Source organism: Diospyros lotus, chromosome 7 (genome assembly GCF_014633365.1).
Source record: "Diospyros lotus cultivar Yz01 chromosome 7, ASM1463336v1, whole genome shotgun sequence".
NCBI classification, from domain to species: Eukaryota; Viridiplantae; Streptophyta; class Magnoliopsida; order Ericales; family Ebenaceae; genus Diospyros; species Diospyros lotus.
The window spans coordinates 33,070,045-33,097,524 of NC_068344.1; the positions used below are offsets into that span (position 1 = coordinate 33,070,045).

The 27,480-nt window shown below is 38.4% G+C and overlaps 1 protein-coding gene across 1 annotated transcript in view; it reads right to left on the reverse strand.

The window, feature by feature from the left end:
• The window catches only part of LOC127806242 (uncharacterized), a 33,037-nt gene extending 8,455 nt beyond the window's left edge, over positions 1 to 24,582 (reverse strand). The window contains exons 1-2 of the mRNA XM_052343395.1: positions 24,106 to 24,582; positions 4,743 to 4,829 (exon numbers count right to left, since the gene is read on the reverse strand). Of these exons, the coding sequence (XP_052199355.1) occupies positions 4,743 to 4,829; positions 24,106 to 24,297 (279 nt within the window). The 5' untranslated portion in view covers positions 24,298 to 24,582. The remainder of the gene's footprint in view (positions 1 to 4,742; positions 4,830 to 24,105) is intronic.
• Between the last annotated feature and the right edge of the window lie 2,898 nt (positions 24,583 to 27,480).

Here is a 27,480-nt window from a genome sequence, read left to right on the forward strand (position 1 = left end):
TCTTGCCACAGCTCCTACAACCCTGCTTAGATAAGTTGTAAGGGAAAAACCAACACTCATGATAGCTCCTATGTTTTCTTTATCATAAACATCAGCCTAGCATGTCTCAGAAGCCTTAAAGGTCCCAAGATCTCAAGTTTTCACTCAAACTTGTCAAAATCTGCATAATTTCAATAGAAGTTAAAAATTTTCAAAGCTTCAAGTCAATGTTTCAGAACATACAAACCCATGTTCCAAAACATTGATCCCTGTGTTCTGAATGAAAATTCCCAAATATAGATCAAGCACTTTCTAGACCACCCCAAGTTTAGAAACCTCTCAGGGTATGTTTTGAAACTTGTAACCTAGCTTCCAAATTCTTATTCTGCTGAACCTCTTTTAACACTTCTGGCACTCAACCCATTTTACGCCGTGGTCATCCCCCCCCCCCCCCCCCCCCCCACCCCCAAAAAAAAAAAAAAAAAAAAACCATCAGTGTAGGACCCTCGAGACCCATTTTACTAATAAAATTCTGAAGGTCTCAACCACCTTGGCTATGGGTTAAATTCTATCTTGCTTGTTGTGTACCCTTAGTATACCTTATTTTAGGAGCAAGATTAGGACACTTCCATATTTACAACCCTAGGCACCTAAACCAAGCTTTTCCACTCCAATTAGAAAATTAGGTGTACACACACATTCCATCCATGGCATATGCTCTAGTCCCTATTTCTTCAAAGATAGCCCATGTGACACCATCATACACATTCCTAGTACAACTTTTACATAAGAAAATTGCAGGTCAGGCCATTTCCCTTCTCGTTTTAGCAGCATGAGCTCACTAGTAAGCCTCCCATTTCATCAACCTGTTCACCAAAATTCTTTCCAATGCAACTAAAATTATTGAGATGCCATTTAGCACGAGGTTTATTACATGAGACTAATGAAACATCATGCAAGTTATTTTCAAGTGAACCCGTAGGAAATGTCAGATTCTTGCCTAACCAGAGAATGCATACTTCACAATGCCCAATCTACATTCAGTTAGCTTAGCATTCATCACACACTCAAATTACAAGGGACTTACTCTTTACCCCCCAAAAAATGCAAGGGACTTTCATAAGCATTGCAAAATCTATTTCATGCAAACCTGGAATTCCTTTTTGGCTATACCTCATTAGCTACCTGAAACTAGCTTTGCTTTCTTTCAAAAGTATGGATATAAACAGTAACATTACAACAAAATTTTCTAGCTGACAAAGCCTCTACTAGCCAGGTTTACCAAATACAACAGCATATATATTTATCAAAGAAAACCTGTAACGCATGTAACTTTATAGCCATACAAACATCCTTTTTAACTGCGCAACAATTTGGCTAAAACATTTCTTTCCAAACCAAAGGCTACTAGCCTCCATCAAAATACGAGGCCTGATGTAAAAAACATATATATGCTGTCCCAAGCCAAACTTTCCTGGGATGACAAGTTCACAAGGTTTTTTCTTAAAAAAAAAAAATCTTTCCTTCAGGCTTTTGCTGGCTACCTGCTAATGAGGTACATATATATATATATATATATATGTATATAGCTGAGCTTCTTAGCTCAATGAAAATCTTCATGCAACGCATTACACACCACATGCTATGTGTCCCACGTTTATGATATGGCCTGTTTAAATGCATTTGCAATCATATGGAGTTATCACATAACCATCATAAACAATTGATGCAAGAAAACCACATAAATCATGCAAACGAATCATATACATAGGCTAAGCATGACAACAACTTAGGCTACACCATAAGAAAGCTAATACTAGCATTTTTCCTGGCTGTAACTGGCTTAACCCCAGGCCACTGTCATGACCCAAGGGTATAGTAGTAATAGATATTATACGTATTTCTTCTTAGTTGTACTTGCTGTAGCAGTTTGTACCTTTCAATTGAATAGGTTGGACCAGCCTGTAAATAGGTGTATCACTTAAGAGAATGTAATGTTTTGAATGATAAGTGAATCACAAAATTTCTCTCTCAAATTCCCTTCTGTTTCCCCCTGCTTTCTCTCTAATCTCTCCCTTTCTCTGTTCTGTCTGCAACTTTCCCTCATTTCTGTCTATTATCTCCCTCTTGCTCTCCAATTCTCCCTCCAATCCTGTCTGTTCTTGGTCCTAATTCCCCCAGATTCTTCCAAATTCCAATCCAAGCCCTAGGTTAAACCCTAGGTACATAACAGCCACCTCAGTTCCACCATTGTAAATATAACAATACTTGCAAATTTACACGTTGTAATAGCCAAAATCATTATAACATGCATGTCATCAGAACTACATAAATACACAACACAACAAAGGGTAACACATAATGCATTAAGCATGAAATTCTCATCCCCACAAGCATCATAGCTGGCTGGACTTGCTGGTTTTGTGCAAAATTCCTAGTAGATTTTTGCAATTTCTTGGACTATTCTGCCTCTCCAAGTGATTCCTCCAATTCCTCAACTAACCAAGCAAAGAAAAACTCCAAGCCAAGAAAATTAAACACACAAAAGCTTGATTTTACCTAAAATTCACCCACACTCACTGCCTGTCAGTCTTAACAAAATTTCAGCAAGAAACAGTTCCTCTCTGACTTTTCATCCATCCAAGAAATATATGCCACAAATTTGTGAACCAAGTCAAAATCAAGGAGAATTTCATACATATAGCACATTTCCCCAAAAGCTCTCAAAAAACCTGGACTATGTCTTTGAAAAGTGAGGAATGAAGAAGCAAACTCATGCATGAAAATATAACATTAGCAAGAATTGAATTTTTGAAAGTACACATTTGAGGGCAATTTCTTGCACATATCACTTTGGCCCTCTTTAAACCTTGGCTTATTCACTTAAGCGCGCCCTTAAATTTCTGCTAAATACACTTTGCAAACTCTTTGCTGCTTATATCTTTTTGACCATTTACGTCCTATTTAATTTCTTAGGATCCCCACACAATGGTTAAAATACCTCAGATACCCCAGCTCTTAAGTGACATTGGCTATCAAGGGTTCATTACCAAAATATTCCAAGTTCATCACCCCTTAATAAACTCTTAACAAAATTACCTCCTTAACTCATTACCTATATCTCATTAGCCATTTTTTTGCTCACCATGTCTCGCATGTTGACCTAAGCCATTACATACACCTTCATAGAGGTGTCCATGTTTGTTAGGCCTTACCATCTTAGGGAAGTAGCTTCAACTTCTAAGTGTACACTAACTTCCCAAAAATGAGTTATTCCTTCCTTCTATGTAATGTCGGCAGATGTCTCCACCCTCATTTCAACAACAGTCATATTTGGCAAAGCAAAGAAAGTAATCCCAAATCAGCACGAGCTCAAATTACCCAACCAGGCTCTTATGTACTTGGCAAAGTGGGTCAAAGGAAAGGATGATATTGAGAATGAAATGAAACAAATTTGAACATGGCGCAAGGGGACAAGACTATACAAGACCTCCATTCCCACCCCCGGTCTCTTCCATATTTGTACACAAACACTCCCGTCCAAAGACTATCTGGTTCTAGCATAACCTCCACTGCAACTTCTCCAAAAGAGCCTTATAAAACAAGCCTTGGTTTCTAATCCCCACTTCTAGGGAAAAAATTTAAGGCTCTCACAAGGATGAAATTTAGAAATCTCATTTTGCCTCTCAACTCCATTTCATGTACAATCCTAAATAACAAGATATTAGGTTAGTAAGAATATATAACGCATTATACTAAAATATTCAAAACATATCCACATATTACTCAGCTTTTGTATAAACATTGTAGTATTCCCATCATTGAGACATTTAACATTCTAAAATAGTCTTAAATTTAAAATTGGATTGAATGAGATAAATGCCAAAACAAAAAATTTTGACTAAGCATAAAAAAAGAGAAGAAAAGAGAAGTTTCCAAACTAGAGGATTAGAGTTGACCCGAAGCATCCAGCTTGATCCCATTCTTCCAGGAAGAAACAACAAAACAAATTAGGTCGCCTAAACAATAGTTATTGCTTTATTTTCAATAAAGTCAACATAGAAACATTCTAGAAGAACTTTGGCACAATGATTAACTAGTGTTTAAGAGCTTAAAACTTCTCTAAAGCTTCAACTAAGCTACCAGAACAAAGGTACTTTAGTGCCCTTCTGCTAATAATTACAGATTGCACATTTATAAGCAGTACAAGCCCAAGTAACGATTAACTAGTGTTTAAGAGCTTAAAACTTCTCTAAAGCTTCAACTAAGCTACCAGAACAAAGGTACTTTAGTGTCCTGCTAATAATTACAGATTGCACATTTATAAGCAGTACAAGCGCAAGTAGTGAAGACCAACAGCTTAACCTGATCTTGTGTGTGCTGCTATGTTCCACATATAAAGTTCCTAATCAACATCTGCTTCTCCATAGCTAACTGCATTAATATTGTTCCATGCCCTTCCATAACAATCTATCAATGAGTATCTTCACCTATCTTGTAATTGTTGCTATACATGTCAAATTTTTTAATATACTATTGATCAATTTCCAATTATTTCTGCCAACTTAATCCCCTTCCACAAGTCTTTGACAATATAATTTCTCAAAAAGACACCAAAGTTGTACAAACATCAAAGAAGACTAAACAAAATGGAAAGGATGAAGAAATCAACAAATTCAATTACCAAATATATTAATTCCATAATAGCATTTTTTTATTTTTTTGGCTAAGCCAAAAGGCATTAGTTGCATGCGAACACATACCTTAATATTGGTAAGAACTTCTATTAACTTCTGAGGATCTGAACAACCATCATGAAAGTACCTTGCAATAGCAACATTGTGAAGAACCTGAAAAGAATCATATACTTTAAAACGTGGGCAATATATAAGACTTGCATTCTGTAAACAAATACAGACTATAAAAGTGTTTCCCAGTCTATTCAGAAAGGGTTTTAATCAAGATATCAACATCATCAAGATCAATCCTAAAAGCAGAAAATCAACTTCAAGTTGCAAAGTGATCCAAGTTTCATCAAAAAGAAGCAAAAATAGGATAAGAATAAGAAAAGAAGTCCAGGCAGAAGAAGAAGAAGACAAGTGAAAAACCAAACAAAACCAATCTACTAGTTTAGGATAAGTTCCACAATTGAGCCTAAACTTCCATCTAGTTTCATAGTTCATAATAACTGCATGATTATAGCTGGACTACTCTTATCTAACCAACTTGATGTTGTCATGACTATGCTTTCTATATGGTCAAATCAATTTGCACTAAATTAAAATTTTCATCTTCTTCCAATTCAGTTCAACTTGTCAATGTTCCCTATTCTTGAGACTACTACTCAAACTTCTCCTTACTGACTAATTCCTTCAATTACCATGCTGACATACCTAAATTGTCCTGATCAGCCTTTCTGATCTCTACAGTTGTCAAACCACCTGCCTGGTTCTTTTGTATGCATGCACGTGAATTACAAATATAACCCCACAAACAAACAGAAGCTACAATATCAAGTCCTTAATCACATCACAACACAGTACAACTTCCTCCTCAAGAATGAAACAAAACCAACCCTCCCCAAGAAAGAATATAGCTGTCTTCCAGCACCACTGAATTTCCCAGGCTCATGAAATAAATCATAACAAACATATTTTGCACCATTTAGCAATTGCAATTACACACTTCAAACAACTTGATTTCTGCTAATTAGAAAAATGAATTGATCTTTTAGTTGAAGAACAGCAGACAGGGCACCAGGTCTCAGTTTTGAGTGCAGTTGATTATATTCTTCAGTACAGTCAAGGAGCTCTCCCAAGTGCAATAAGAGCATAATATCAAACGTATTTTTTTTTTTACAGAAAACTGATTTTCATCCATTCGAAATTCACAAATTCATATATATGATACAGATGCAACCATTCCATAGGAGTTGGTTATATTTTAGAAACTGCCAAACAAGGCAGTAGGAAAATAAATCTCCTAAAAATAAAACTATAACAAACTGTACACTCAAATAGAAAATTCAAAATTGAATAATTACATATTTTCTACACTCCCCACCAAGCTGGGTTGTAAATGAGTAAACCCAGCTTGGATCTCATATCCTCCAACTTGATTTCGGTAGAGCCTTGATTAGAATTTCTGCAATCTGAAGAGTAGTAGGTATGTAGGGAATATTAATAGTGTTATGTCATTTGTATTAGATTAGAATAAATGTAATCAATATCGTTGTATTGCTTCATGAATATTTTTTGTCTTAGAGTTAGAATTAAACTCATCTTCTAGAAGGTATGTTTCTAGAAGGGGCAGCTGACCAAGTTAGTTTGTTTCGGTCAGTTGGGCAGTTAGTTATTGCCTTGTAATCCTTGCCCATGTATCTTATAAATAAGGGTTGTGGGATAGGAGTAGGATATAGCTTAGTGTGCCTATTTCCAGAAAGGATAGTTTCCGGTTTCTGCCTTGTACTTTGGGATTGACTGCGAGAGGTAGATAGTGGCTGGGATAGCTTGCATTCTCTAGGATCCTATTAGCTTTCAGTGCATATGGGCAAGGTGGGATTCAAGGTCTCGTTGTAATTCATCCTATGGATGTTCAAGATAGTGGATTTGAGAGGTGCAAAACAATCTGGATGTAGGTCTTGTTTCCAAGACCGAACCAAGATAAATCTGTGTCTTTCTTGTTGTGCTTGTAATATGTTTTGTGTGTTTCAAATATTGGTGTGTAATTAAGTGTGATAGTGAGCCATTTGAGTTGAGATAATCAAAGGGGGTGCTACGAAATACTCTAACAGATAGTTTCATCTTCAACTTTTTCTTTTATAAAGTGTCTATCTATCTCCACATGTTTAGTTCGATCATGATGAACTAAATTTTTAGCTATGTTTATACCAACTTGATTATCACACAATATGTTAATTAGATCACCTGATACAATTTTAAGTTCAAGAAGCAATCGCTTTAACCTCATTCCTTCACATATTCCATGAGCCATTGCTTTAAATTTAGCCTATGCAGTACTTCGGGCCACAACTATTTGCTTCTTGCTATGCCAAGTTTCCAAATTTCCCCAATCCCCATACATAAGTGCAATATCCTACAATTAATAATAGAACTAACCCAAGCTGCATCAATAAATACCTCAATATTCCTCTTTTTAATCTTCTTAAAGTATAGACCTTCCCCAAGAGTTTTCTTTAAGTATACGTCATGACCCAAAGGGCAGTAGTTGTAATTGTACTAGAGTTTGTTTGTTTGTTAGTTTGAAGTTGTTGGCGTTTGTTAGTGTGTTAGTTTGATTAGTTTGGTAATAATCGCAAGGATGTAAACAGCCTATAAATAGGATGTTGAATAGAGAATAGGGGGTCATGAATGGAATGAAACCGTTCTGTTTTCCCTCTCACACTTCTCTCTCTCTCTCACACACACACCTAAACCATTCCCCTCTCTTCTCAATTTCTCCATCTTTTCATTTTGTTTTCTCCCTCCACTTTGTTCTTCTTTCTTCAATTTCCTCCCAAAATCCCATTTTAAGCCCTAGTAAAACCTAGGGTCGTGACATTTGGTATCGGAGCTAGTCAATCATTGGTTGTGATTCTGGAAATTTGGGTAAAAATCTTAAGCAGTGAAATTAGGGTTTGATCCGACACAAAGCAAGCAGTGACCGAGCCGTAAGAGGTAGTCGCAGGAAGGTCAGCAGAGCCGGCGATCTTCAGCAATCTTAAGGCGCAATTCCAAAGCAAGGAAAGTGGTAATTAAGCTGGTTGATTTGGGGCTGTTAAATTCCGTCACTGATTCAGTGAAAGAGAGTTCAGCGAATTTTGGGTTGTGATTCTTGCAACATCTATTAAATTGCAACAGAGTTGAATGAAAAAGAATCAAGACTTGACGATTGGTCTCGACAGTGATCAAAGGCAGCTTTCGACGAAAGTTCGAGCAATTCTTGTTCGTCGTTTGAAGGCAAAGCAGACCATGCGAGTTCCTTCGATCCATTTTTGGTGGACTTGAAGGCGACATAACAGGACTGGGCGAGCGTGGAACCCTAGCGATTGTAATTGAGATTCCAACGAGAAGGAAGGTGCGAATTGGGTGCATGTTCAAGAAGCGATCTTGATTGAAGTTAAGTGCAATGATTCTCGGCTGTGAGTACACCAATTTCAATAGTTGACTTTGGCAAACCCGTAGCCATTAAATTCGAAATTTGAAGGTGAATTCTGACTTGTGAGTCAGGCCATCTTGGCTACAAAAGCAAATCAGGAGGGCGACTACGGAGAAACAAATTCTTGTGCGATTGTTGAACATCAGTGAATTGCTAATCAAAAGCGATCCTCATGAAGCATATCTAATTGATTCTCTGGAAGTTGAGCTAGAGGTGAGTTCCAAACGATTTCTGACTTGATTCCAATGGATTTCAGTAGCTGCAACAGAATCGACCAACATAGGAGGCGGATCCAGAGCAGCTGATCGCAAATTGGGAAGCAGATTCATAGGCGACTGCAATCTAGGCAAACTGAAGTGATTCATCTAGAGCAACTAATCCTAGGTTGTTGGCTGGTGCGACGATCAATCATCATTCCGAAAGATAATAGCAGTCTGCGATTCTCAAGCAATCCTTGGAAATAGATCAGCAAAGCATTTTAGGGTCGATTAGAATTTAGAAGATGATCAGATGTTGTTACCGAGGAGAATTTGCAAGGATTTGAACTGATAAGATGGATACATGAATTGCAAATACTTGGGACAAAATTGACAGCAAATGAAAAGGTCTATCAAGTAAGTTTGATGAATTTTTTATAAGGTTTACCAAGAAGGATCAGGTTGGAGATGAGAGTTACAAAGAGAAGCTCAACAAGTTGAAACAAGAGGACCCGGTTATGAAGTACTTGGTCAAGTGAGAGAAATTGAAAGCACTAGTACTCAATTCTCATCCAACCTTGACTGAGTCTTATTTTGTATCAAGATTCATTAATGGTCTTAACGATACGTTGAAGCCTATGATGAAAATGATGTGTCCTACCACGATATAACAAGTAGTTGAGAGAGTTAGGATGCAAGAGTGGGCGCTAGAAGCCATTTACAGAAAGCACGGACTACCACCTAAAAGTTATCTTAAGAGCAGCCAGCAGAATGAAGACATTTCTACGACTACACCTAGTTTGCAGCAATAAGTTGATGAAATTCCCGCAATGGATCAGGAAATTTAGGAAATAAAAGATAATCTAATTGAGGAGATCTCTATGGAAGATGAGGAAGTAAAAGATGCTATGAAATCAATAAGCGATATGATCACAGCAGTTGTGGATTTTGAAGACTTCGAGTCTGTTTCTCTTGAAGAAATAGGTACTCCTCTAATACCTTATGACAGTACAAAGCTAATTTTTGAGAATCTACAAAATAGAGCCAAAGAGGTGGAAAAGACTATTCAAAAATGTCAACGTCTGACAAAAGATTTTGTTAATCTTTTAGGCACTACCAAGGAAATCATAGCAGATGATATTGTTGGAGATGTATTAGCCGCTAAAGATATAGAGGCGTTAGTGCTGCCTTTAGCAAAGGAAAATAAAGGAGATATTTCAAGAGAGCTTGAAATACCTGCTGAACAAAAAGATGTTATTTCCTCTTTCATCCATAAAATAAAACCAAGAAGGAAAAAGAAAAAGAGAAAAGGCAAGTAAAAGAAATGAACAAGAAAAGGCGAAGAATAAACCAGATCATAAAAATGAGAATTGGATGAAAAAACAACGGCTTAGTTTTAATTAGTTTCCTGGGGACAAGAAACCTCTCAAGAAGGGTGTCACGTAAGTAGGTTGTTGAGTCTTACGTAATAGATTGTTAGGCCTTGTTAAATAAGCCACATTTTTTGCATAACTGGAGGAATGTTTTAGCATGTCCTATGGCAAGTTGTAAGGCCAAGTGGGCTGGGGATAATTGTTTTTGGCACCCTAACTAGGCTATAGATCAATATAACTATCTATAATCTACGCCTAGACCCACATGTCAATTTCCTTCTCAATTCTCTCTCTCCCTCTTTTCTCTCATCTTTTCCCCCTAAATTCCTAATTCCCTTTTTCTCAATTCTTCTCAACAATTGAGAATCCTAATTGTCAAATCAAGAATCTGACAAATTGGTATCATAGCAAATTCCTGGCCGATGGTTTCCGATGATCCAATTGCGATGGCTAACGGCACATGTATGAAGCAAATGGAGATGCAATAGCAGCAAGTGACTACTACAGTGATGGAGATGGTAGGATCAATGGAAAAAGCTATAGGAGCTGTGGTTGACAAGAAGCTAGAGGATGTTTCGAATTGGTTGCAAGGAGATATGCACAACCAAATCTAGGAGGAGATGCGAAAGCACAACAACATGGTGTGTGAGCAGGTGCAACAATTCATGCTGATGTTCTCAAGTCAGGCACCGGTAAGGCTATCCCCTGACTTTCCCCCTCGTGAGTGGATCCAATACTTTTGGGTGTTGGCACCAGCCAAATAGTGGTGAAATCTTCTGAATTGGGGGTTGATTCGATAGTGATGGGTGAAAATGTAGTGGAGAGGAGGCCAGAAGCTCTGATGAATTCTGGCCATTCGAATTTTTCGGTGCCTAAGTTAGAATTACCCGTGTTTGATGAAATGAGGCCTCAGTGGTGGATCAGGAGCTGCGAGAAGTTGTTCAATATTCATCTGGTGGCTAATGACCAAAGAGTCACTTTGGCAATAGCATACCTAAATGATGTAGGAGATGTATGGCTTCAAGGATGGTCAGGAGTGAGAGATAGTTGTAGTTGGGAAGAGTTTGCTAGGGGTTTGTGAGAAAGATTCGGTGAACGAAGAACTATGGATATTGTGGAGGAGTTCAATAAATTGAGGCAAAATGGGACTGTGCACGAGAATCAGCTCAAGTTTGAAGAGCTTAAGTCACTCGTGCTTAACATAAACCCCTACATGATTGAGGAGTATTTTGTATCAAATTTCATCGGTGGACTGAGTGACGATCTCAAATCCATGGTGAAAATGGTGAGGTCTAGATCTGTGCAAGAGGCGACAAAGGATGCATTACTACAAGAGTTAACAGTATAAGCCTTAATGAAGAAACAAAGGGATCAGAGAAGAGGAATTAATTCGGGGACGATACAATCTGGAGGAAGGATGTAGAATAAGGAAAATTTCAGGGGAGGAACAGGGGGAGGTATGTGGCAATTACACCCCCTAATCCGAATTTGCAATAGAGGGACAAGCTCATTGAGCAAAGGAGAAATGTTGGATTATGTTTTAAATGTGGGGATAACTATTCCCCAGGGCATCAGTGCAATAAGAAATTGCTTCTACTAGAAAGGGAGGAAGAGGAAGAAGAGGATAAGATGGCAATGATTGAAGAAGAGGAAGAAGAAGGTAAGGGAGTTATTTCCTTGCATGCAATCAAAGGGATGGCCAACAGCAAGATTATTAAAGTGGAGGGAAAGGTGCAAGACAGCACACTCATGGTCTTAATAAATAGTGAGAGTATCCATAGTTTTATCGATGAGGGAACTACCAAAAGAATGAAGTGGCCACTAGCCAACACTCAACCCCTGTTCATAACAGTAGCTAATGGGAGTAAAGTAATCAGCAAATCCGCATGTTTGGGATTTTGTTGGGAAATGCAAGGAGAGGATTACCAAGCTAATTTGAGATTACTAAAGTTGGGGGGATGACATATTGTACTTGGGGTTGATTGGATGAGGGGAGTGAGTCCAATCAATTTTGACTTAACAAAATGGAGGTGACCCTAGAGAAAGATGGAAGGAGAGTGGTGTTGCAAGGGAACATGGAAGTGGGATCGTGCAAGCTGATCAAGGGGAAGAAATTGCAATAGCTATTCAGAAAGAAAGTGTCCTAAGTAGCACCATTGTTTTCAATGAAAGCGACTAAGTAGCTAGAGATAAGGGATGAAAGGAGATTCTAAACAAGGGAGCCAATCATCTACAGCCACTTGGTAGGTACACGAATTGGCCTTACTTGATGCATTATTGGTTGAATATCAAGATCTTTTTGTAAAGCCTGTAAAGCCTAAGTCACTTCCCCCCAAAAGATCCTTGGACCACACAATACCCCTTCAACCTAATGTTGAACCAGTGAACATTAAGTCTTATAGATACCCACCTAAACTCAAATATGAGATTGAAAAACTCGTTGAAGAGATGTTAAACCAATTTGTAATCAGACCAAGCCACAACCCATTTGCTTCACCCGTCCTATTGATTAAGAAAAAAGATAGTACATAGCATTTCTATGTTGATTATAGGCAACTCAATGCCATAACCATTAAAGACAAATGTCCTTTCCCAATCATTAAGGACCTATTGGATGAGCTCAAACACACCTTTGTATTCTCTAAATTGGACCTAAGATCATGATACCATCAAATTAGGATGGTTCCCAATGACATACCCAAATCAGCCTTCAAGACACACTACAGCCATTTTGAATTCACTGTAATGTCTTTCGGCCTAACCAACACACTTGCCACATTTCAAGCTCTCATAAACAAAAAAATTTAACCATACCTTAGAAAATTTGTGTTGATCTTCTTTGATGACATCCTAGTCTATAACCCTTCTTTTGAGCAACACCTAAACCACCTTAGGGCTACATTTGAGATCTTGAGATTCAACCGATTGTATATCAAATGGTCAAAGTGTGCTTTTGCACAAAGGCAAGTGGAATATGTGGGGCATATAATTTCAAGAGTTAGAATGGGCATAGACCCCAAGAAAATTGAGGCTATTGTGGCATGATCTAAACCTACCAGCATCAGGGCATTAAGAGGATTCATAGGGCTCACCGGTTACTATCGGAGATTTGTGAAGAATTATGGAATAATCAGCAAGCCATTGACAAAGTTGCTAAAGAAAGATGGCTTTAGATGGCACCCTAAAGCTGAGGAGGCTTTTGAGCAATTAAAGAAGGCACTAAGTGAAGTACCAGTGCTAGGCTTGCCTGATTTCAACAAGCCATTCGTGTTGGAAAAGGAATGGCTTCCAGGCCCCTAGCCTTCCTAAGCCAATCTCTAGCCCCTAGACATCAAGGACTCAGGATCTATGAGAAAGAATTGATGGTAGTCCTAATGGCAGTAGAGAAGCAGTGACACTATCTAGAGAAAGGAAGATTTGTTATCAAAATGGATCATAACAGCTTGAAGTTCCTATTGCAGCAAAGGCTACATACCCAATTGCAAAAGAAATGTATGACTAAACTTATGGGGTTGGATTATGAAACACAATTCAGGAAGGGGAAGGAGAATGTAGCAGCAGACACTTTGTCTCGCTACCAAGAAGAAGGAATGATTGCAGCCATTTTAGCAGTGGTCCTAGATTGGCCCCAAGAGGTTACAGACAGCTATCTACAGGGGGAGTGGACCAAAGGGTTGTCGGAACAGCTCAGCACAGATGCAAATAGTAGACCATATTATCCATTTAATAATGGAGTGATAAGGTACAAAGGCAGATAGTGTGAAGAGTTGAAGGGCAAGATACTACAAGCACTACATGAGTCCCCTATTAGGGGTCATTCAAGCATTCAAAATACCTACCGTACGGTACAATAGGTATTCTTTTGGCCTCAGTTAAAAAAATGTGTGGGACTATGCATCAGTGGCTCATCCGGGTCTGCTACAACCCCTAGCCATCCCAAACGAAGCATGGACCAATTTAACAATGGATTTTATAAAAGGGCTCCCAAGATTAGAAGGGAATGACTGCATCATGGTAATGGTGGACAGGATCTCTAAGTTCAGCCATTTTATTAGCCTATCCCACCTGTTCACAACACAAGAAGTGGCTAGAACATTCATGGATAATGTGGTGAAGATGCATGAGATTTCTCAATCTATAGTATCAGACAAGGATAAGATGTTTACCAATCTATTTTGGAAAGAATTGATGAGAATGTTAGGCACTAAGCTATTGATGTCTACAGCATATCATCTTGAAACTGATGGCCAATCAGAAAGGGTAAATCAGTGTTTGGAATCTTACTTGAGGTGCTTCAATTTTTTATAGCCAAAGGGATGGCATAAGTGGCTAGCAATATCTCAGTGGTAGTATAATTTGAGCTTCCACAACTCGATCAAGATGACCCTATTTGAGGCTTTCTATGGCTATAAGCCAAGGCTATTACCGACAATTGGGGGACAGTCTACAGCGGAGGCAATTGAGACATATTTATAGCAGAGACAAGATACTATTAGGCTAGTAAAGGCGGAGTTTGCCAATGCACAAAATAGGATGAAGTAATTGACTGACAGAAAATGAGTAAGGGAATTCTCAGTCAAGGAGGATGTTTACCTGAAGCTTGGCTGGCCAGCAGCATCTCAAGGCCCTAACCAACCAACCCACTTCCAAACTAAACCCCAAGTACTATGGGACATTTACTATATTGGAGAAGATAGGGACAGTAGCCTACAAGTTGCAACTGCCAAAGGAGACACAATTTCATCTTGTGTTCCATGTTTCTCTTCTCAAGAAAGCCATTGGAGCATTGAGATCCAGTCGTATAGTGAGAGAAGAAAGGGAAGAAGCAGTCCCTATCGCTATCCTAGACAAAAGGGTGATCCACAAACATGGGGTTCCTCTCACCCAAGTTCTAGTTAAGTGGTCGTCCCTCCTCGAAGACAAAAATACATGGGAGTATTTTCCAGATCTTCTCCAGCAATTTCCCAACTCAATCAGCTTGCTACACATTTCTTGTCTTGAGGACAAGCAATGCCTTAAAGAAGGGGATTGTCACGTAAGTAGGTTGTTGAACCTTATGTAATAGGTTGTTAGGCCTTGTTAAATAAGCCACGTTTTTGGCACAACTGGAGGAATGTTCCAGCATGTCCTATGGCAAATTGTAAGGCCAAGTGGGCTGGGGGATAATTGTTTTTGGCCCCCAAACTAGCTATAGATCAGTATAAATATCTCTTATCTATGCCTATACTCACATGTTGAATGAAATTGGAAATCAATTTCCCTTTCATTTCTGAATTCTCTCTCTCCCTCTTTTCTCTCGATTTTTCCCCCTAAATTCTCAATTCTTCTCAGCAATTGAGAATCCTAATTGTCAAGTCGGGAATCTGACAAAGGGGAGAATTGTCGTGACCCAAAGGGCAATAGTTGTAATTGTACTAGAGTTTGTTAGTTTGTAGTTGCTTGAGTTTGTTAGTGTGTTAGTTTGGTAATAACCACAAGGATTTCGACAGCTTATAAATAGGCTGTCGAATAGAGAATAGGGGGCTATGAATGGAATGAAACCATTATGCTTTCCCTCTCACTCTTATCTCTCTCACACACACACATCTAAACCATTCCCCCCTCTTCTCAATTTCTCCCTCTTTTTGTTCCGTTTTCTCCCTCCATCCTATTCTTCCTTCTTCAATTTCCTCCCAAAATCCCATTATAAACCCTAGTAAAACCTAGGGTCATGACAATATCTCAAAATATGATATAATCGATTCATATGCTCTTTAGTGGGATTGTTCATAAATTCAATACCTACACTATCATAAAAAGTCTTGTAAGTGATAAATGGATAAGTCTACCAACCAATCTCTGATATCTTGCTTTGTCAACAAGAGCATTTTTCCTTTCATCTCTATCTTTAGTTACAATCTCCATTGGAGTATCTGAAGGTTTGCATCCAAGCACTCCAATTTCCTTAAGTAAATCAAGAACATACTTACGTTGAGAAACAACAATACATGTCTTGGATCTTGTAATTTCTATCCCAGGAAAATATTTCAGATTCCCCAAGTCTCTAACTTCAAATTCATTCGCAAGAAACCTCTTGAATTTTCTAATCTCATCTTTATGATCTCCTGTTAGGATTATATCATCCACATACATAATAATAATGGATATTCTTTCACTAGGAAAACCGTTTATAAACAAAGTATGATCAGACTGACATTGTGAATAACCATACTTCTTTGTTGCTTTAGTAAATCTGTCAAACCAAGCTCTAGAGGACTGTTTGAGACCATAAAGAGATTTCTTTAACTTACAGACCTTGTTTGAAATTGTTTGATCCTCAAGACCTGTAGGTATCTCCATATACACCTCCTCTTCTAAATCTCCATTGAGAAAAGCATTCTTGATATCTAATTGATGTAATTTTCAGTCACGATTCACTGCAAAAGATAAAAATACTCGAATTGTATTTAATTTAGTAACAGGAGCAAAAGTCTCTAGATAGTAAATACCATAAGTCTGTGTGAAACCTTCAGCAACTAAACGAGCTTTAAACCTTTCAACACTTCCATCTGCTTTGTGTTTAATGGTAAAAACCCATTTGCATCTAACAAGATTCTTTACCGGAGGTAAATTGACTACATCCCAAGTTCCATTCTTTTTAAGTGTTTTAATTTCTTCTTTTACAGCTTGCTTCTATTTAGGTATCTAGAGAGCTTCTTGTATATTATTAGGAACCTAAATATGTGTGAGTTTAGTAGTAAAAGCACGGTGTTCTAGGGACTATCTCTTGTAAGATAGGAAATTGCAGATGGGATAATTTGTGTAGTACCTTACACCTTTTCTTTGGGCAATTGGTAGACCAAGATCATCTAAATTCACCTCTTTAGAAATAGAAAGTGTTACCTTTTTGTGTTTCTTTTGAAATTGAATTTGGTTCAGCTTCATGGTTAGTAGTGAGTTGCACTTGTTCTTCTACATTCTTCCTTCTAGAATAGACAATTAACTCTTTGTCGTTAACAGTTGAAGGAGGTTGTAACTGCTGTAACAGAACACTCAAAGGCCGTAAATTTGACTGATTTTCAGTGACATGAGACTTTGGACTAGGAGTAGAAGGAATGATAGTTGAAGGAGATGATTCAAACTCCCAAAACCAAAATTCTTCTAAATTCTTATTCTCTTCCTGAATGTTGGTTTTGGAATAATAGCGCAGCTTTTCTAAGAAAGTAACATCCATAGAATGATAGAATTTCTTTGTGAGAGGAGAATAACACTTGTATCCCTTATGATTTGGAGTATAAGGGAGGAAGATACATTTAATGGCTTTAAGATCAAATTTATCTTGATTTTGATGAGGAATATAGACAAAAGAAGTACAACCAAACACTTTAAGAGGTATAGATGAGATGAGACAACTAGTAGGATATGCTTTGAGAAAGACTTAACATAGAGTCTAAAATGTGAGAACCTGAGACGGCATTCGATTAATAAGATATGTAGCAGTAAGAACAGCATCCCCAAAAAAAAAAATTTAGGAACACGAGAGGATATCATAAGAGCTCAAGTAATATCTAACAAATGCCTATTTTTTCTTTCAGCAATCACATTTTGTTGAGAGGTATTAGGACAACAACTTTGATGGACTATACCTTCTTGAGCTAGATATGCCCGAAGAATAGATTTCTTGTGCTGTCTCATATAGAATAAAATTTTCACTAACTTCATTTGTCATGAAATTGATAAGCCATGACATGACCATATTGTTTTCTGTCTTCAACACCTTGTACATTGGATCATCAATCTTTGGTTTAGGGGTGTTATTGCCAAAAATACAACAATTAAAATTTGTGAAGTGGGGTCCACTTGAGCTCGATATCGGGTGAGGTTAGATTGCCACAAGAGAAGTTGCCTTAAGAGAATTCACCGCTAAAATGCTCGTCGCAAGGATTTCGCCACAAGCTCCTTTGCCACAAAGTTTTCACCACAAGCTCCTTCATCACAAGGTCTTCGCCACAAGCTCTTTCGCCACAAGACTTCGCCACTAGCTCTTTCGTCACAAGGCTTCGCCACTAGCACTTTCGCCACAAGATTTTGCCTTCGCTGCTAGGTCTCACCATAAGGATTTGGTCTCGCTGCAAATATTTGGTCCTGTTGATGCTCAAAAAATGGGTTAGAAGGCTCGCGAAAATCTTCTCCCGCAAAGACTCTTCGATGCCTAAGTCAGTGTCAGATCAAAACAACTATTCACCAAAACTATAAAATGCAGTCAATAGGTCGAAAGTTTACCGAAATTGAAAAGTCTTGTTCATTGTCTTGTAGCTGGATATTTATAGGGCACGATCCTCAAGGTTAACTGGTGTTGACACGTGACGATTTCTAAATGAGGCCAATTTTAACAAAAGAAGGGGGGTCGATTACCACGAATGGCGCCACGAGGCTGGCACTCGCAGCTAACTTTCTTCAAAAGGATTTTATTTTATTTTTTAAAAATCCCTCATTTTTCCTACCAATTTTTTATGGCACAACAATTGCCCCCTACTCTTCTATTTTGTCTTTAGACAAAATTGAAGAGTACAATATCAGCCAAGAAACCGGATCTAGCTTGTGATCATAGCAAGGATTGAATCAAGGGATCCCAATGATCCTACGGGCATCAATGTCAGAACACCCGAAGATCTTATGTCAGCCGGGGTCATAGGCACTGGATTATCGCTGGGTAACCAAGCCTTCGAGGATAGGTTCCGCTGCGGGATTCCTGCCGAGCGCCCAAGTTTACCATATGCCTAGGCGTCAGATCAATCAAGGAATCAGGTCTAGCTTGGAAGCATAGCACCTGACTTAATCAAGAGATCCCGGTGAGCCCGCAGGCATAGGCTTCGATGCCTCCGGTGATCCCGGGTCAGATCATAGCGCACTGGCTATTTTGTCCTCCACATCCGTCTTTCAAGGTTAGTCTACTTCAGGGAAACTGGGTTTTGCCAGTAGTCTGGCGCGAGATTCCCGCCAGACATCCAAGTTTGCCAGGAGACCTAGGCGCCAGATCAACCAAGTAATCGGATCTAGCCAAAAAGGCATAACATCGAACTCAAGCGATGGATCTAGGTCAGTCTACAGGCATAGACATCGGATGTTCTGTTGATCTCGGGCCAACCCATGGTCATCTGCACCAGATTGCAATTGGGTGACTTAACTCCGATAGGCGGAATCATGGCAGAACTATCATATGGTTGTTCCATCTCTCTTCACGCCTTCCTTGGGCTAGTCTACCTCAGGGGATCTGGGTTTGGCCAGTGGTTTGGCGCAAGATTTCTTCCAGACAACTGAGTTTGCTGAGAGACCTAGGCGCCAGATCAACCAAGGAGTTGGGTCTAGCCAAAAAGGCATAGTACCGAACTCAAACGAGGGATTTGAGTGAGTCTGCGGGCATAGGCATCAGATGTTCTGGTGATCCCAGGCTAGCTTGTGGTCATCGGCACCAGATTGCCACTAGGCGACTTGACCTTCAAGAGCAAGCTCATGTTAAAGCTATCTTGTGATTGCTTCACCTCTTTTCTGCCTTCTTAAGGCAAGCCTATCTGAGGGAATCTGGGTTTGGCTAGTGGTCCGGCGTAGGATTCTTACTAAACATTCGAGTTTGCCGAGAGACCTAGGCGTCAGATCAACCAAGGAGTTGAGTCTAGCCAAAAAGACATAGCACCAAACTCAAACAAAGGATCTGAGTGAGTCTGCGGGCATAGACATCGGATGTTCTGGTGATCCCAGGCCAGCTTGTGCTCATCAGCACTAGATTGTCACTAGGCGACTTGACCTTCGGGAGCAGGTTGTGCTTGAGCCACCGTACCTGCATCACATTCTATGACACATACAAATAATCTAAGCCCATGGAAATTTTACGTGGTTCGGCTTATAGTTTTGCCTACTCCACGGCAATACAGGGGGTATATTCTTTTATTTATTAGGGGATATTATTACAATGGAAAATTAAAGACAATCTCGACCCCCAGCCAAATCGAGTAACACTTCTAGTGACAGGTCCAACTCTTGTGTCTCGTGCTTCGTCCCCTTCCCTGGAGTTAATGATTGGTGACGCTGGGAAGTACCTCTTGAGGTGCACGGTGTTCCAAGTTTTTCCTATCACCTCGCCTTGTAACGTCTATAGTATGCACATGTTGGAGCCCAACATCTTCTGAATTCTGTGGGGTCCTTCGCAATTCGGGCTGGGTTTCTCTTCCTCTTCTATTACCTTCCCCCTGCGTCCAAAATTTCCATTTGGACGATAAACTGTTCTATTCGGTCAAATAATTCAGTCATGGAATTTGGCTTGGAAATGGCCAGGGATTTTCTAAGCGGGGCGTATGCAGTTCCGTTAAGCAGGGTTGACGCCGCCAATCCAATTGGGAGATCCCTTACTTCCTGCGTCGCGGCTCTAAATCGCTCGATATATTGCTTTAGGGATTCATTCGGCTTCTGTTGTAATCTCATCAGATATATAGCATTCAAGAATTCTTTCTTCAACTATTTGAAGATCGTATATGTCCTGCTGGTAATTCAATGAACCACTGCTAAGCTTGTCTTGCCAAGGAGAGCAGGAAAGCCCTGCACCTAGTGACCTCATTCCATCCATGTAACACGGCCACTGCGACAAAGTGTTGTAGGTGCTTCTTTAGGTCCTCTCTTCCCGAGTATACCGGAAGCTATGGCAGTTCGAATCCTAGTTGCATTGGTTGCCTTTGAAGTTCCTCAGATAGAGGAAACCCCTTCGGGGGAGCTTCCTTTGGCACCATCACTACCCGCTTCCGCTCTAGCACCTCTTCTATGTGGCATTTCATGTCAAACGTCCTGAGTGTTTCCAGTTACGCTTCATTTTTGCAAAGAGATGGGTCATAAGGAACTCTTGAGTAGGTGTTTTCTGTTGTCTCTTTATACATGGGAGCTTTCCTTGCCCTCCTGTCACGTCTCCTTCTCGAGTCTATTATTTCTGGGACTTGGTTATTCGCCCCTGGAGCTCCGATTCCTATCCCCTGCCCTGTGGTCCTTAGAGGGTTGTCTTGGGATCTCCGTTGTTCTGCCCTCGTATCAGTTTGTTCCATGTGGGGAATGCATATGTCTGGGGCAACGATTCCCTGTAGTCTTCTCATATTCTCCTCATTGTTCATCCTGAGTTCATCATTCTGGTGTTTTAACTCCTCAAAATCCTTCTGCAATTGTTCAGAATCTGAGAGCAAGACTGTGGATGGAGCTATCCCCGTGGGTCCCGGAAGTACTGAAGTTACCACGAGATTTCTATTCGGAATTGAAGATTGCCCAAAGGAGTGTTGTTCCTGACTAGCAGGCGCTGCATGTGGGACTTGTTTTCCTCGCCATGTCGCATGTCTACTCAATCCAACTACGAGTACTTCACCCTGTTCTGAACGCTCCATGCCCCCCAATCCGACAGTCTGGTCGGCTTCGAGCATAGGAAAGTTCCCTGAACGCACTTCGTTGTCAAGGTGATCTTCTGAAAATTCTGGTACCGTAGGGTGAACTTGACTGGGGCTTCTTGTGGCTCTCATCCTGGTACGAGCGCTCCTTCAAGTGGGGTTAGGCAGGTTCGTCGAACTGGCTGATCTTGTCCCTCTCGGCATCTTGTGTTAAGATTGGCTTTTTGTTGCATTTCTCACAGACGGCGCCAAATTGTTGTTGTCAAACATACAACAATTAAAATTTATGAAGTGGGGTCCACCCGAGCTCAGTGTCAGGTGAGGTTAGGTTGCCGTAAGAGAAGTTGTCTCAAGGGAGTTCGCTGCTAGGATGCTTGTTGCAAGGATTTCGCCACAAACTCCTTTACCACAAGGTTTTCGCCACAAGTTCTTTCGCCACAAGGCTTCGCCACAAGCAATTTCGCCACAAGCTCTTTCACCACAAGACTTCGCCACTAACACTTTCGCCACAAGATTTTGCCTTCGCCACTAGGTCTCGTTGCAAGGATTTGGTCTCGTCGCAACGATTTGGTCTCGCCGTAAGATCTCGTCACAAGGATTTGGTCTCGCCGCAAGGATTTAGTCCTGTTGATGCTCAAAAAATGGGTTAGAAGGCTCGCGAGAATCTTCCCCCGCAAAGACCCTCTGATGCCTAAGTCAGTGCCGGATCAAAACAACTATTCACCAAAACCGTAAAATGCAGTCAATAGGTTGAAAGTTTACTGAAATCGAAAAGTCATGTTCATTGTCTTGTAGCTAAGTATTTATAGGGCACGACTCCCAAGGTTGGCTGGTGTTGACACGTGACGGTTTCTGAATGGGACCAATTTTAACGAAAGAAGGAGGGTCGATTACCACGAATGGCACCGCGAGACCTCTCGCGGCAGGCTGTCACAAGGCTGGCACTCGCAACCAGCCCTACTGCGAGGCAACTCGCGGCCAACCTTGCCGCGAGGCTGGCTCTGTCGAGAGGCAACTCGTGGCAGGCTCCAGCGAGGCTAGCCTTTGCAGCTAGCTCGCGACCAACATTGTCGCGAGGCTGGCCCTCGCGACTAACTTTCTTCAAAAGGATTTTATTTTATTTTTTAAAAATCCCTCATTTTTCCTACCAATTTTTCATGGCACAACAAGGGGCAACAACAATGAGATAATTATCTTTTCCTCAACCACAAATGAACATCGTGATTGAATGAGACCACTACAAATAATTGAGGCCATTCAATTTATGTCCGATAATAAGAATAGCAGAGGAATCAAATCCTCCTATTGGGGTAGGAACTGAGGGAATTTGAGAGGAAGCAGAAACTTCAACAGTGGATGCCATTATAGATGAAAACATGAGAGAAACAGGACCCAAATGTTTGGTGGAAAAGAAATGGAATAAGATACATAATTGAGAAGAACAAACCGAAGTTATCAAATGCATATTTGGAATGAACAGATCAGTGCTAGGATTGCTCTAATACCATATAGTTTTTTTTACAGAAAATTGATTTTCATCCATTGGAAATTCACAAATTCATACATATGGTACACATGTAAACGCTCTATAGGAGTCGGTTATATTTTAAAAACTCGTGAACAAGGCAGTGGCAAAAGAAATCTCCTAGAAATAAAATTATAACAAACCGTACACTCAAATAGAAAATTCAAAATTGAATAATTACAAATTCTCTACATCCAACAAGTAGGTTTTGGTATCAAGACAATTCCAAGCCCATAAGGCCAACAACTGCAAAAAAACCTTACAAAATACATAAAAATTCACTACACTTATCAGAATTTTTCCCTAGGAAAACCAACATGTTTTATTGTCTTCTGCCAATTTAAACAAGACGCTACCCCATGACATTTTATCCATGCAAATTAACAGCAGGTCTTAAAGTTCGAAGGTATACCAAACGTCATCAGAAAAGACATGATGAGTAGAGAGTCCAGTATAAAGAACAGAATGCAAAAACCAAAAATAAAATCAACAAGTTCTACGATAACTTCCGAAAAAGGGCCCCACACTTTCTTCACAGTTCTGTGGCTCACAGTAACAGCATGAACGTGGCAAGACTAGTCTTTCCTAACCAATTTGGCACTATCACAACTCCATGTTTTCCCTATGTCAAGGTATGGTGCAACTAGAGTCATAATAATTTCAAATGAGATCTTCTGCCAATTCAGTTCAGGTGTCAACTTTCCCAACCTTTGAGTCACCAATTCAGATTTCTCCTTTCTGACCCATAAACTCACTTGAATTAGCTTTCGTGATCTCAACAGAAGCTGCAATTTTTTATACCACAATCCCACACTCCCATTTCCAACCCTTCTAAAAGATCCAAGCCAAAAAGAAAAACTTCAAAAACTTAATAAAAAAATGCCACGTTTTCTAAGAATGCCATTCCAGAAATACCACACACTATCAATGCTCAATGTTCCCTATTATCAGAACAACCACTCAAACTTCTTTCTGGTCAAAGCTATTTCTTACTTGCGTCAACAAAAAGTAGATTCTTTCAATCAGATCTCAACACTTGTCATCGTGCTCCTTGTCCTTGGTTTCTACTTGCGTATGAATTTCCAAAACTAAAACAGACCCATTCACCTAGGCGTGGAAGGTACAATATCAATATCATAATCCCACTACCACAGCCACCTTCAACCTTCCAAAACTCCATGTAAATGAGCAGTAAGACTAACTACATTCTCGATTTGGAAAGCATACCACTGCACAAACATCAAATGCAAGATTCAGATTTCCATGCTACTCTAACCATCAGCACTGGAAGCACTAAAACACTGAATAACATAATAATCTAGAATTTACTTCGAACGAGAAGAACAAGAAATTCATTTCTCCATGTCATTCACTGGTCAAGAACGCATTTCCCCACGAGACAAGAATGAAATTTCACAAGAAAACGAAATTCAGGCAGACGAAATCCAAACTATTTATAAACAAGAAATAAATCAAACCTTGGGATCGTCCTCTTTCTTCTGCAATAGCTGGTTCAGCAAATCCATACATTCCGCAAACTTCCCCGAGTGGAAGGCCGCGCCGGCATCCCTCGCGACTACGGACAGCACGACATCGTCCTCCGCCGGCGGGGCGTCCCTGTTGGCGACCACTAGCGCAGACGAAGACGACGGCGAATCTTTCGAATCCATCTCCAGATCGATCGAGAAATCAACAGCCAAACGCAAAAGCAAAAGGCTCTCCGTGTTCCGCAAAGCCAAAAACCCTAACTTCACTTCCTGACCAACAACCCCAAGCCTTATCCCTTCTTCTAACTCACATTACAAATTTGAATTCGCATGGATTTGAAACCAACACCGCTGGAGAAGAAGAACACGCCTCCGTGCGTATGTCGGTATAGATTGATACGCGTCGATATAGAGAGAGGGGGAAAGGGAGAGGGAAAGAGAAAATCTAGAGAGAGAGAGACACAAGAGGGAAAGCTTCAGTGTATATACATATATATATGAGCTCTTCTTTACTACAGTGAGTCAGGTATATCAGATAATTTGGTCGATTTTATAAATATATTTTAATTCCAATGAATACTTTTTAATTTTTATACCTTTTAAATATTTTATTTAAAATAAAATTATGCAAACAAAATTTAAACACATAAAAAAAATTTATCATTATACTTTATTTTGTTTTTTTAATTTTTTAAATTAAATTTTAATTATTAAATATATTTTTTACTTATACTTGTCACATATCTAGCTTTTTATTTTATTAGAGAAATATCTCATTCTATGTACTTGCATGTCAAAAAATAAAATATTTTAAATAAAAATTAAGTGAGTAATTTTAATAAGATTTGATATAATGATAAATAGGGTGTTCATAAATTATTTATAATTAAAGATGGTATGTTTACAGTTTATTAATATAATCTTTTTTTTTGTGGAAGTTACATTACATAATAGGGTATTTTTATAAAAATAAAAATAAAAAATTTCACCTATAAATAACACAAATAGGGTGTTTACATAAATAATAATAATATAGAGTATAGATAATATTTTGTCCTTATTTATATTTTTTAAATAGTATAGGTATTTTTTAAAATTATAAATAATAAATTAAAATTTTAAAATAATTAATAAACATAATAGGTATTATTATATGATAATTTTTGTAAGAGATTCTATATGTTAGCAAGACAAAATTGTTGAGGACATATTTGGGCTTTGTTTAAGTCTGGGATAGTTCAAATGGTTGATCGCATGGAATTCAGGTACTGGATATGTTAAGGTTGTGTGTTCGAATATTAGGTAATGTGATAAATATTGGTTTATTACACAAGATATTACGGACATGAACTTTTAACTCGATCTTACCTGACTTAACTTGATTGTCTAATTTAGGTTGATACTGATAGGTATAGGAGAAAAAATAATGATTTCTGTTGAAAGTTTATGTACTGGAATGTCTTTCAATTCCAATAGCGCAAAAAAAAAAAAAAAAGTAGCTTTGTTTTATTTTTTTTGAAATTATTGAAAGAGAATGTGTAAATGAAAAGTTGATCAAAATATTAAGGGCAAATATATATATATATATATACGAGTTACAATAAATTATTTTTTTATTTTTAACCATATTATATATTGTTAATATAGCAACTTGTTTGCCAAGTAAATGTATTTAGAAGGTTTATTTGTCAATGTATTTTAGAATAATCTATTATTTTATTTTTATTATTTAGGCAAACACCCACTTTGATGTATTAAAACTTAGAATTTTCTAAAGTGCTATTTTCTTAATTTTTATTTAAAAAATATATTAATCAGACACTATAATAAATTTAAAATTTAAACCAAAACTCAGCATTTGCATTTTGCGTAATGAATTATAAAAACCTTAATTCAGACAGTTGAGTATCTATTGTTGCAAGTAAAGTGATCATAATTATTTAATTATTAATTACAGCTATGGGGCCCACGGAATGATGGCTTTGAGCACTTAAAACAAGATCAGAAGGACTTTGGGCTTGGCTCCATTTTCACTTTATTGCTTTCTGCTCCTCCCATTAATAGAGTTTCAAATTTTACCCAGCAAAAAACAGAAGGTTTCAAATTCTTCTGTAACATTAACACAAACAGTCGTTTTATGATAATATATTTTGATTGTTTCTCAAGACTATTATATATTAAGATCCACCTCAACATAAATAATCAATTTAACCTCATTTTTTACGTCTAATAAATATTAAATGATAATTAGTTTTGTTATGAATCTGATACTTAACAAGTATAGGGTGATATTAATAAAATAGGATAAGTATAAAACTATCATAGGTTTCAACGCGAGATTGATAGATTTAAAAAAAAATCTAAACCCATTTATAGAAGCCCGATAAAAAGATGGTTTAAGTAAATTTATCTTGTCTTTGAGAAAAGTGGGCTTGGCCCAATTGCTCAAATAAGAACTAAACCCAACCCATTTTAGTCTAAGCCCATTAGTTGCCCTATTTAAATTCCATTATCCATCTTATATTGATCTAGCCTATTTGATGAAGAAGTTGAAAACTTGGTCATCAAAGCCATTCAACTCCTAAGTTTGTTCTCCCATGTTTTTGTCACCCTATCTCATATTTTTTAGATATTTAGGAAGTTTATCCTTATCTTAGTAAAATGTTATCTGATTCTTCAATGGTTATCTATATATTATATATATAGATGTAGTTTTGAATAGACGAAAAGAGAAAGAGAGTGATAAAGATAGTCGAAAATGATAAGAGAAGAAAAATAGTGCTTGTTGGTATTCTCTTATGTGGGGTTTTTCAACCTTTGTGTGCTTGTCATTCTCAAGTTGAGGTTTTCTTTCGATTGGGCAGATTTGGGTTCAATCTAAGGTTGGTTTGGATTTTTCTTGAGATCAATTATTGACTTTAGCTTAGTGGATCTTGGACCGATCAATCTGAGCCTTGAAGCCCCACTTTCATCTCCTTCATAGCTGACGATTCATCAAAGCACAACATGAAATTTTGTTTTGGTATTTTCCATTTCTCATTTTGTTTTTTACTCAGTATTTTGTGTAATTTTTTTCAATCTAATACATAGATTTTATGGGTTTTGCGAGATATTTACTCAACAAGTCTCAAGCCCCAGTAAACTTAGTAGCATAAAAGCCATCAAATCCTTTGACACAATCAAGACAAACAGGACAAAAAATAATTTCGCTGACTCTGCTTAAAAAGATTAAGAGTTTGAAATAATAATAATTCAATTAACATCGAGAAAATAATATCCCAATGCTATAATGCTTAAAAGAAAAAAGAATAAAATAAATTGAGGAGACTGCAAGTAACTGAAAATAAGGTAAAACTGTGAAGCAGA